The 12,569-nt window shown below is 38.9% G+C and overlaps 1 protein-coding gene across 9 annotated transcripts in view; it reads right to left on the reverse strand.

Moving 5' to 3' along the window:
* Positions 1-12,569, reverse strand: part of SCAPER (S-phase cyclin A associated protein in the ER) — a 165,864-nt gene that overhangs the window by 123,182 nt on the left and 30,113 nt on the right. For 7 of the 9 annotated variants that reach the window (XM_036355330.1, XM_036355332.1, XM_036355333.1 and 4 more), the window contains 5 exons: positions 10,768-11,007; positions 5,909-6,079; positions 1,662-1,737; positions 1,342-1,459; positions 961-1,072 (listed from right to left, as the gene is read on the reverse strand). In XM_036355330.1, the coding sequence (XP_036211223.1) occupies positions 961-1,072; positions 1,342-1,459; positions 1,662-1,737; positions 5,909-6,079; positions 10,768-11,007 (717 nt within the window). The remainder of the gene's footprint in view (positions 1-960; positions 1,073-1,341; positions 1,460-1,661; positions 1,738-5,908; positions 6,080-10,767; positions 11,008-12,569) is intronic. The other 2 variants (XM_036355331.1, XM_036355336.1) reach the window with 2 other exon arrangements.

Raw genomic sequence — 12,569 nt, forward strand, 5'->3', positions numbered from 1 at the left:
TCAGATACTTTCTTGGGGGAAGCGGGCAGCCATGTCATGAAGAAAGTGAGGAACTGAGGTCTACAGCCAGCTGATAAGAGGACCTGAAGCTGCCATAAGCACAGGGGAGTCTGGAAGTGGATCCATCAGCTCAGTGACTGCTGCCCCAGCTGACAGCGTGACTACACCTCATGAGGGACTCTGAGCAGAAGTCACTAGGCAAGCCACCCCCTTCCCATGCCCACAGAGGCTGTGAGCTAATAAATGTGTGCTGTAGGCTGCCAAGTTCTAGGGCATCTGTTACACAGAGCACATAACTAACACAGTCCTCACCTACATCTGCCACATGCAGGTAACAACAAACTGAGCATCAGCCGGCAGCCAACCTACAAGCGTGCTGCTGTTTCACACACCTGCCACATTTAGTCACCACAACAGGTTAATAATTACAATTTCACTGTACAGATAAACAAACTGAAACCAGTATTGTTAAAGTAACTTGCTCCAGGCACCGTATCTTTCGTAGCAAAACCAGGATTTGGCCTGGTTGGCCATCTAGGGTCCATGTTCCTTCCACTATGCCACACTGATCAGAAGTAACACTGCTCTAAATACTCTTAAGAATCTCGCCTATAATTCTCATTACTGCCCCACTTACTCAAACTTTACAATATGAGGCTCAAAACTGTCCTACCAAGTCTTCTACACTTTGCACAAGACTCCCCAAGGAAACCCTGCAACGAAAATGGCAAAAACAGTCCATGCCAACGCTGCAAAACAAGAATTTACCAGCTAATTTAGGAATTGAAAACTCTTTTTACAGGTAACCTTCTGTAATCCAACTGATATACTTTGTTTCCTAGAATATTTCATTGTTTTTATAGTTTTTTTTAGCTTCTCTCATACCATAAGAAAAGTTCAATTTGAAAAGAAGCCCACCAATTTAAGGCTATCATAATTTCCTAAATATTAAAAACTCACCCTTTCTAACAATTTCTGAAGCTTTAATGTTTTCTCTTCACGTAACTTTTCCCTTAGCTGCTGTGCTTTCATCTGTTTTTCTTCATGTTTCTTCTTAGATTCTGCAATTGTTCTATTAATACAAGCAAATAAACAGGCGACACGAATGTTTACATGATAAAACCAAAAATATTTTCTTTTGTCTTCAAAGTTCTAAAAATAAATACAAAAAGTACACAAAAATAATTTTGGTCTAACTTTTCAGGAAAACACTGTCACTTTTCAAAGAATCTGAACTGTCCTGAGTCATGTGCCTTAAAATGTTATTCAGCAACTCTGTTTAACAGTCGAGAGTGGCTAGTTTCCCTCCTGTGAAGTATTTTAAGTTTTCTGAGACCAGACCTTTTGCGAGATGGGGAGGAAAGTTTCTCATGCATGTGAATTCCATGTCCGGGAGGTCTTGCAGGCTCCTCCTCTACAATATCCCCCCAGGATGTATTCTGGCGCCAAGATTCACGAGCTGTTCATTAAAAAGAAAACCACTGTTACCGCTTACGCACAGAGTTCTATAAAACTAACATTTAGAACAGACTTTAAAAGGCATCAGCATTCTTACTCCAAATTTTTTATTTTACATAGAAGACTGTGTAATAAGATCCTCTATTTAGACCCCTCTACCTGTACACAAAACACACACACACACACACACACACACATAATACCTTCATAATCCGCAAGGACATCATTCCAGTCCATAGACATACCGCAGAAAAATACATTTCCACTGCCCATGCCGGCCTAAAATGTAATAAGGAAAATTCAAAAACAAATATTTGAACACAATTATGACCTTAAAAAGTACACTGCATATGAAATTTTCCCGCTTGTGCTGGTACGTTTCATCTAATAACTAGCTCAAAACTAGAATAAAGCACATAACTCTTATGGTCACAATAATAACCAAGTTAAAAATGCCATAGTGTGAACACTTTAAGAGGAAGACAAATCTACTTGTCATTTCATAGCAGAGACATCAAGTGAATTTAAAAGAAACATACTGGGCCCGGCCAGTGTGGTTAAGCATTGACCTATGAACCTGGAGGTCACGGTTCAATTCCAGTCAGGGCACATGCCCAGGTTGTGGGCTCGATCCCCAGTAGGGGGCCTGAAGGAGGCAGCCGATCAATGATTCTTTCTCATCATTCATGTTTCTATCTCTCTCCCCCTCTCCCTTCCTCTCTGAAAAATAGATAGATAGATATACATATAGATGTAGATGATATAGATATAGACATAATCTATCTATATATCTAGCTATATATATTAAAAGAAACATATTGGCCTATCTTGTGGTCGACAAACTGCAGCTCACGAGCCACATGCGGCTCTTTGGCCCCTTGAGTGTGGCTCTTCCTAAGCCTTAGGAGTATCCTAATTAAGTTAATAACAATGTACCTACCTATATAGTTTAAGTTTAAAAAATTTGGCTCTCAAAAGAAATTTCAATCGTTGTACTGTTGACATTTGGCTCTGTTGACTAATGAGTTTGCCGACCACTGGCCTATCCTATTACAGCACACTCTAATGAACTACACTACACTAACATAGCACACTCTAATGAACTGTACTACCCTAACATAGCACACTCTAATGAACTACACTACCCTAACATAGCACACTCTAATGAACTGTACTACCCTAACATAGCACACTCTAATGAACTGTACTACACTAACATAGCACACTCTAATGAACTGTACTACCCTAACATAGCACACTCTAATGAACTGTACTACACTAACATAGCACACTCTAATGAACTGTACTACCCTAACATAGCACACTCTAATGAACTGTACTACACTAACATAGCACACTCTAATGAACTGTACTACACTCACATAGCACACTCTAATGAACTGCACTACACTAACATAGCACACTCTAATGAACTGCACTACACTCACATAGCACACTCTAATGAACTGCACTACACTCACATAGCACACTCTAATGAACTGCACTACACTCACATAGCACACTCTAATGAACTGCACTACACTAACATAGCACACTCTAATGAACTGCACTACACTAACACAGCACACTCTAATGAACTGCACTACACTAACACAGCACACTCTAATGAACTGCACTACACTAACACAGCACACTCTAATGAACTGCACTACACTAACACAGCACACTCTAATGAACTGCACTACACTAACACAGCACACTCTAATGAACTGCACTACACTAACATAGCACACTCTAATGAACTGCACTACACTAACATAGCACACTCTAATGAACTGCACTACACTAACATAGCACACTCTAATGAACTGCACTACACTCACATAGCACACTCTAATGAACTGCACTACACTAACATAGCACACTCTAATGAACTGCACTACACTAACATAGCACACTCTAATGAACTGCACTACACTAACATAGCACACTCTAATGAACTGCACTACACTCACATAGCACACTCTAATGAACTGCACTACACTCACATAGCACACTCTAATGAACTGCACTACACTAACATAGCACACTCTAATGAACTGCACTACACTAACATAGCACACTCTAATGAACTGCACTACACTCACATAGCACACTCTAATGAACTGCACTACACTCACATAGCACACTCTAGTGAACTGCACTACACTAACATAGCACACTCTAGTGAACTGCACTACACTAACATAGCACACTCTAATGAACTGCACTACACTAACATAGCACACTCTAATGAACTGCACTACACTAACATAGCACACTCTAATGAACTGCACTACACTCACATAGCACACTCTAATGAACTGTACTACACTCACATAGCACACTCTAATGAACTGCACTACACTCACATAGCACACTCTAATGAACTGCACTACACTAACATAGCACACTCTAATGAACTGCACTACACTAACAAAGCACACTCTAATGAACTGCACTACACTAACATAGCACACTCTAATGAACTGCACTACACTAACATAGCACACTCTAATGAACTGCACTACACTAACATAGCACACTCTAATGAACTGCACTACACTAACATAGCACACTCTAATGAACTGTACTACACTCACATAGCACACTCTAATGAACTGCACTACACTCACATAGCACACTCTAATGAACTGCACTACACTAACATAGCACACTCTAATGAACTGCACTACACTAACATAGCACACTCTAATGAACTGCACTACACTAACATAGCACACTCTAATGAACTGCACTACACTAACATAGCACACTCTAATGAACTGCACTACACTAACATAGCACACTCTAATGAACTGCACTACACTAACATAGCACACTCTAATGAACTGCACTACACTAACATAGCACACTCTAATGAACTGCACTACACTAACATAGCACACTCTAGTGAACTGCACTACACTAACATAGCACACTCTAGTGAACTGCACTACACTAACATAGCACACTCTAATGAACTGCACTACACTAACATAGCACACTCTAATGAACTGCACTACACTAACATAGCACACTCTAATGAACTGCACTACACTAACATAGCACACTCTAATGAACTGTACTACACTCACATAGCACACTCTAATGAACTGCACTACACTAACATAGCACACTCTAATGAACTGCACTACACTAACATAGCACACTCTAATGAACTGCACTACACTAACATAGCACACTCTAATGAACTGTACTACACTAACATAGCACACTCTAATGAACTGCACTACACTAACATAGCACACTCTAATGAACTGTACTACACTAACATAGCACACTCTAATGAACTGTACTACACTAACATAGCACACTCTAATGAACTGTACTACACTAACATAGCACACTCTAATGAACTGTACTACACTAACATAGCACACTCTAATGAACTGTACTACACTAACATAGCACACTCTAATGAACTGTACTATACTAACATAGCACACTCTAATGAACTACACTACACTAACGTAGTACACTAGTGCTACACACATCCTGACATATTCAGATCATACATAGGAAGAGCTCAAGATTATTCTTTAAGAAATCCCTCTCGCCCAGCAGGTGTGGCTCAGTGGTTGAGCATCGACCTATGAACCAGGAGGTCATGGTTTAATTCCTGGTCAGGGCACACGCCAGGGTTGTGGGCTCGATCCCCAGTGTGGGGAGTGCAGGAGGCAGCTGATCAATGATTCTCTCTCATCCGTGATGTTTCTCTCTCTCTCCCTCTGCCTTCTTCTCTGAAGTCAATAAAAGTATATTTTTTAAAAAAGAGCCCTAACCGGTTTGGCTTAGTGGATAGAGCATCAGCCTGCGGACTCAAGGGTCCCGGGTTCGATTCCGGTCAAGGTCATGTACCTTGGTTGCGGGCACATCCCCAGTAGGGGGTGTGCAAGAGGCAGCTGATCGATGTTTCTCTCTCATTGATGTTTCTAACTCTCTATCCCTCTCCCTTCCTCTCTGTAAAAAATCAATAAAATACATTTAAAAAAATAAAGGAAAGAAATCCCTCTCATCAACATACTTGAGTATGCTGAGCACTTAGTGACAGCGAAGCAGCGTATTGTTTGCTTTTTATTAGAATAAAAACAGTAAAATGCCTTATATTCTTCTTCAATCTCTGCAATTACAATCTGAGTAATGCTAAGTTCTTACTTTCTGAGATTCAATTTCTTGATTTGTAAAAAGAAAATAACTTCTAACTTGTCAAATGCATTGTACTAAAAACTCTTAATAATGTTAAAGTGCTAAAATAAGAATTGCAATTATTTATTGTTTGTCTTAATCACACAGAATAATACAGTTATTGAAGATAATTTTAAAAGTCATTTTAAATAGGACTGGATGAACTCTAGGTCCTTCTGGCAGTAAGAATTTTATTTTTGAATATACTTTTTTGAACAATTATAAAATTCTAAAAGCTCACAGAAAAATCACTGTCGTTGTCAGTTTCAATATTAATATCATTGTTTTCTTCAGCTTCGATTTCTCTAGTTAATTGTTCCTCTTCAGCAATAGCACTAGCAATAGCTTCTTCATTGGCCTTTTCTAGGCGATCTGCTAGCTCTTCCTTTTTAGCAAGAACTTCTGCCATGGACTGCAAAGTTAAAAACAAACAGCATGAAGGGTCACCACTTGACTGGCAAGTTCAGTAGTTATCTCACTCTTTATATTCTAATCACACACTCAACCGTATACAGAAGATAGCATTGTTCTAGAATTATAAAACCTCAGGTCCACTATAGGCTCAACCACTCACTAGCTGTGTGACTTGAAAGTTTCTTAAAAGCAAGAGCCCATTTTGTATTTCATAACATGGTACAATAATCCATGACTTACCTTCCTTACCAGACTGCTGTGTATGAGAAACTGTGAAGTTGTATAAATAACAGGTATTATTATTAATGACAGTGTCAATTTCATTTGCATGCAAAAAAATTCAAAAGTTATAGATCAAATATCTTAAAAATTAAGGGAAACCATCCTATATAATAATCCTAAATAATAAAAGGCTAATATGCAAATCGACCAGACGGCAGAACGACCAGTCGCTATGACGCGCACTGATCACCAGGGGAGAGACGCGTCACTATGATGTGCACTGACCACCAGGAGGCAGCTGCCCCTGGTGGTCAGTGTGATCTCCAACTGCAGGCTTAGGCCCACTCCCTGAGGGCCTAAGCCGTCAGTCAGACACCCCCTAAGGGCTCCTGGACTGCGAGAGGGCGCAGGCTGGACTGAGGGACCACCCCCCACGTGCATGAATTTCGTGCACCGGGCCTCCAGTTTTACAATAAGGGAAACAGAGAAAGAATTTATGTAATGTTGATGATACCTAACTTAGATATATATATTACAAGTAATATAGATCAGAATAATTACTTTATAAATCCCCAAGGTAAGCTAAATACATATACAAATATAGCTCCACAGTGATATTCAGGTATTTCCATAGCCCTCTGTTGACTGATAGAACAAGTACCAAAAACATAGGAGACCTGGACAATATTATCTACAAAAGTGACCTGTCTTCCCAAGAGAAATGAAAATATGTGTTTGAAACAAAGACAAATGTTCATGGCGCCTTCGTAACAGAGGACCTGGGAAAAACTCAAACATGTCATCAAATGAATGGATGAATAAATATACTGTGTTACATGCATACAACAGAATAGGCCTAAAGACAATAAAAAAGAATGAATACACAACTACATGAATGAAATGCAAAACAAATATGCTAGCGTGAAAGAAGCCGCACAAAGATTACATTATTCCACTGACATAAAGCTCTGAAAATACCAAGTAATAAGTAGTGACAGCAGGAAAATGATGACCTGGGAAGGGGTACAAGGAATGGCAGAAAGTGGGCATGACAAGGGGGGAAAGCGGACACTTTTAGGGCAATCAGTATGTTCATTATCCTGACTGTAGAGATGACTTCATAGTTATAAACATATCAAAATTTATCAGTTTATATATTTCAGATATGTGAAGTTTACTAAAAATCAATTATACCTCAATAAAGGCATTTAAAAATGCAAATGCTTAGCCCCAGCTCAAAAATGAATGTGCTGGGGAACCCAGGCTCTGCTAGCTCCTTGAAAGCGTCCCCTCCTCCTTCCCACCTCGTCTCTCTACCCTCGGCCCCATACAACCACTCTCCCTGGGAATACAATGGGGTGAGGGAGTTTAGATGAGAGTCTATTTCTTTACATCATAAAGTTGTTCTCTATAAACCCTAGAATACAGAAGCTGAATGCTGTTATGTCCCACACAGATATTACAACTAATAGCAATGTAAAAATACAAATAGTAGCCCTGACCAGTTTGGCTCGGTAGATAGAGCGTCAGTCTGCGGACTGAAGGGTCCCAGGTTCAATTCTGGTCAAGGGCAAGTGCCTTGGTTGCGGGCACATCCCCAGTGGAGGGTGTGCAGGAGGCAGCTGATCGATGTTTCTCTCTCATCCATGTTTCTGTCTCTCTATCCTTCTCCCTTCCTCTCTGTAAAAAATCAATAAAATATATTAAAAAAATACAAATAGTAAAGCTGAAATATTTTTCACAAAAAGTAAGTTCACACATGAGCCCATTTCCTCAATTGTATCTTGCCCCAAGTACATTTCCATTTAGTCTCTGAAGACCTGAGAAGACGTTACATACGAGAGACCTTAAGGATGAAGTGATGATTCCATTACCCACATGTAAGTTTTACTATTTCACACTGTGAATTTCAAATTAATATCTGCATACATCATTTGTATATCTATGAAAAGAAAAAATTCAAATATGACCAATTTCTACCCCATATATTAAATCCACTACTTGCTATACTATAATGATGTTCAACCTTTGAAACCATCCACACTAAAAAATCAAAGTTAGAAAAACAAATTATTCTTTATTCCTTATTAAAGGAATCTAAATATTTTTTTCTTGTTACTATCAACCTTATTTCTCCCTTAACCCATATGGTTTCATCTTATCTAATGCTATTCTCTATCAGAAGCATAATTTGGCCTATTATCATCTGCTGACAGCATCTTGCAGTATGATGAGGCACTAATTTTTTTTAATTGCAAATATTTACTTCAAATTTGATAGCCATAATTTTCCTGCCTGAACCTAATAAAGAGCTAATGAAATTGGCCAACATGGACAAAAGATTAATATGAAATAGATGTTATAATATTTTAATACAGAGACAATTCAATATTGAAACTATTTTCATTTCTACCTTGGCCACAAGAAAATTAGCAGCAAGCAAAACTAAAAGCTTCTTTTATTTTTTCTGAATAGGCCTGGAAGTTAAAAAAGAAAATAACGTAAGTGACAACAAAATGACCTAGCAAGTGTTTGACTGAGATAAGTAATAATACTTCTCCTAAAATTTTAAAACTGTCACTTCCTTGTTAGAGCTGAAAATAGCTCCTACAAATTGTTCTTCCTGATGCAAATCCACATTAAACTTTGTATGTTAACACAATTCACTCAAAGCAATTCCAAATGAGTACATATAGACTTAGAGAAAAATACGTAATGAATAATACTAGCTGTTGATATAGCATTTAATCCAATTTAAATGAGGTTTTATCCACAGAGAGCTGAGGCTTTTCTCTTTTCTTCCATAAATCCAGTGCTCACCCACCAATTCCACTGAGTAAGTATGTGCTATGCAGCTGGTAGGTAAGGACTCAGAGACTTGGGATTCCCAGGACTGCAAAGGTGAGTAACATGTAATTTGCAATATGAATATAGTTATAAATAAGAACATTTACAGGTTATTATAATGTAAGGCAGTATAAAAAAGTGACTATTCAAAGAATGGGTAGGTTATTTTTCATAGAAATGATGAAATCTGAGTTGATAAAAGAAATTTCACTGGGGACAGGTTTGAAGTCTGTGATGTGAGTCAGAAGTTGCTGATGGGCTTTTAGGAAGATCAGCCTGGTGGAGGTCTGTTATGAGAGAAGTGGGGGAGAACTGAAGGCTCATGTGCATTCAGGAAATGGCCAGTTGAGAGGAGTGAAGAAGGTAGGAAAGACCAGGGGGTCGAGGTGAAATGGTCGAGGAGGAAACTCGTATCATAGTAAGTAAAAGAGTTTGAACTTAATTTGTAAGAAATAGTGACTCACTGACCATTATGGAACAAGAAAGTAATTTAATTAAACCTGAGCTTTGAACTGATAACTATAATGACAGTGACCTAGGAGGATTTGAAAGTGGAGACAGATAGACTAGTTAGGCTGTCAGTTAGGTGGGGCCATGTATTTAAGGTTTGGCCAACAGATGTAAATGGAAACAGCTGGAGGCACTAAGTTTTTAAAGAAATTACAGTGTACTAGAGGCCCAGTGCACGAAATTCCTGCACTCGGGGGGCGGGGGAGATCATCCCTCCCAGTCGGGAGCCCGCAGGGGAATGTCCGACTGCCACTGAGGCGGGAGAGACTCCCACCACGGCCACTGCGCTCGCCAGCCGTGAGCCTGGCTTCTGGCTGAGCTTCCCACGGGGGAGTGCACTGACCACCAGGGGCAGCTCTTGCATTGAGCATCTGGCCCCTGGTGGTCAGTGCACGTCATAGCGACCGGTTGTTCTGCTGTTCGACTGATTTGTTTATTAGCCTTTTATTATATAGGATGGTGGCCATTTAGAAAAGCACATTTGAATAATTTTTCACAACTTTTTATATATGCTTATTTCTTCTGAAAGTTACTTTATAAACAAAACTAGCATGACCTATTCTGGACTATCCTTAGATCTAGTATCTTAATACTAATGTGGGAAATAGGAAAATATGAGCAGAAGTACTCATCCAAAAATACAAACCTATAAATAATCACAAATCAATGCATTTTAAAAGAATCTACAATGGGAATGATACATAGATTTCATCTTGAACACCGCCTCCAAGCACTGTCTGAAGTCTGTGAAGAGAACTTTTAACACTCATTCCAGCATTCACCATTTCCCACCTATCAGAGAGCTGCATTTGCACGCAAGACTTGCTATCGACTCAGTTTCTTAATGCTAGACTAAAAAACACATACAAACGGAAAGATTTTGAGCAAGTTTTTTAACTCTCACATTCTCATTTTCTTCCTCTACCAAACAAGAAGTTTGATAAAAGTAAGATGTTAAAATAAAATCATACATACAATGCTTTGTAAAAAAAAAGTGCTTTGTAAAGGGTAAAATAATACATAATACAACTTATTATTGGGGTTTATGCCTAATAATAGGTTATTGCTTTAATGAATTCACTCATAATTCTGATAAGTTGTTCTTACCAAGTTAGCAGCACTCACATTTGAAATATCTGAAGAGTCCATTTCACTTTCTATTCTTGCTTTCTCTGCTGAAAATCTCTCTTCATTTGTATGCAAAAGAGGTGAGTCATCTTGCTGATTAATTGAAACACACACTGTATCCCCTTGCACAGCAGGTATTTCAGAACTTCGCACAGAACTGTCCGGTAAGACACTACTACTGCCAGAGTTCTTGACGTCATCCAGTGTACTCGCTGTGAACTAACAAAATATATTTACAGAATGAGTCCGAAATACTAACGACTATACTTTAGAAGCAGTTGTTAAGTGGCAGGCAAAACTCACTCATCTTTTTTTGTATGTTTCAAGTGTAAACAAAAAGGAACCATTAAGCAAGCAGCCACAGATTTTATTTGCATACCAACTATGTATAGGGCACTGAGTGCTTTAAAAAATTAGGCAATACATATTGTAATTATATTTTACTTTAGTAGCCTGTTCTTGATGAGTACTTTAAGTTATGCCTCACATGCCCTAACCGGTTTGGCTCAGTGGATAGAGTGTCAGCCTGCGGACTCAAGGATCCCAGCTTTGATTCCGGTCAAGGGCATGTACCTTAGTTGCGGGCATATCCCCAGTAGGGAGTGTGCAGGAGGCAGCTGATCGATGTTTCTAACTCTATCCCTCTCCCTTCCTCTCTGTAAAAAATCAATATAATATATTTTTTAAAAAAAGATATGCCTCACAAAAGAAATCTATTCACAAGTATAATATTTTGTCTTATATTCAAATAACTAAAGGCATTTACATGGTTTTTGTGAAGACTGTCTATTATAAAATAAAGGCACTTTTCACCAAAATCTATACTTTAAGGGCATTTTACTAAAAAATATGAAGCATGCTCTCTTTAGATACCATTAACACAATCTCTAAGCATCTTTCATGACGCCCCAACATAGTACATAATACCAATTCTCAGATCTAAGAGAAATACACCATAAACAGTATAGTATATGTAAGCACACAGTTTCAGTACAAGTTCATATTCTTTAGATTTCAACATCCTCCCATTCCCCTTTAAGAATATCTAACACACTGGAGGCCCAGTACACAAAATTCGTGCATGGGGATTTGAGGGAGGTCCCTCGGCCCAGCCTGCACCCTCTCGCAATCCAGGATCCCTTGGGGGATGTCCTCCTGCCTGCCTGATCGCCCCTAATAACTCACCTGCCTGCCTGATCGCCCCTAACCATTCTGCCTGCCTGATCACCCCTAATAACTCGCCTGCCTGCCCAATTGCCCCTAACCACTTGCCAACCTGCCTCATCGTCCCTAATTGCTCGCCTGCCTGCCTCATCGCCCCTACCGCCTCTGCCTCAGCCCCTGCCGCCACGGGCAGGACGTCGAGAATGACATCCAGAAGCTCGTTCGGCTGTCCAGACTAATTAGCATATTATGCTTTTATTATTATAGATAAGTAACATAATGTGGAAACAATTGGATTAGGCCAAATACATATTCATTTTTTAAAACCTGTCTATTCTATTGAATAGAAATAAGCCTTTATTTTCACCTCAGAGTACAAAAAGAAAGCAGCTGTGTTTTCCAATTATATTCAAGAGTAATGAGCTCTACGTAGAACTGAAATCTAAAATTTTGAATTTAAAACTCACATTACTACTTAAATAAACATTAGATAAATACTGCAGTGGCCATAAAATTCTGAGTTTGATTAATTATTTATCTAAATATTAAACTTGGCCAAGTCTTATAAACTACTTTAAAAATTCTATTGGTCAGAACTTAAAGCGTCCCAAAGTGTT

This window comes from Myotis myotis, unplaced genomic scaffold (genome assembly GCF_014108235.1).
Source record: "Myotis myotis isolate mMyoMyo1 unplaced genomic scaffold, mMyoMyo1.p scaffold_m19_p_22, whole genome shotgun sequence".
Lineage (NCBI taxonomy): Eukaryota > Metazoa > Chordata > Mammalia > Chiroptera > Vespertilionidae > Myotis > Myotis myotis.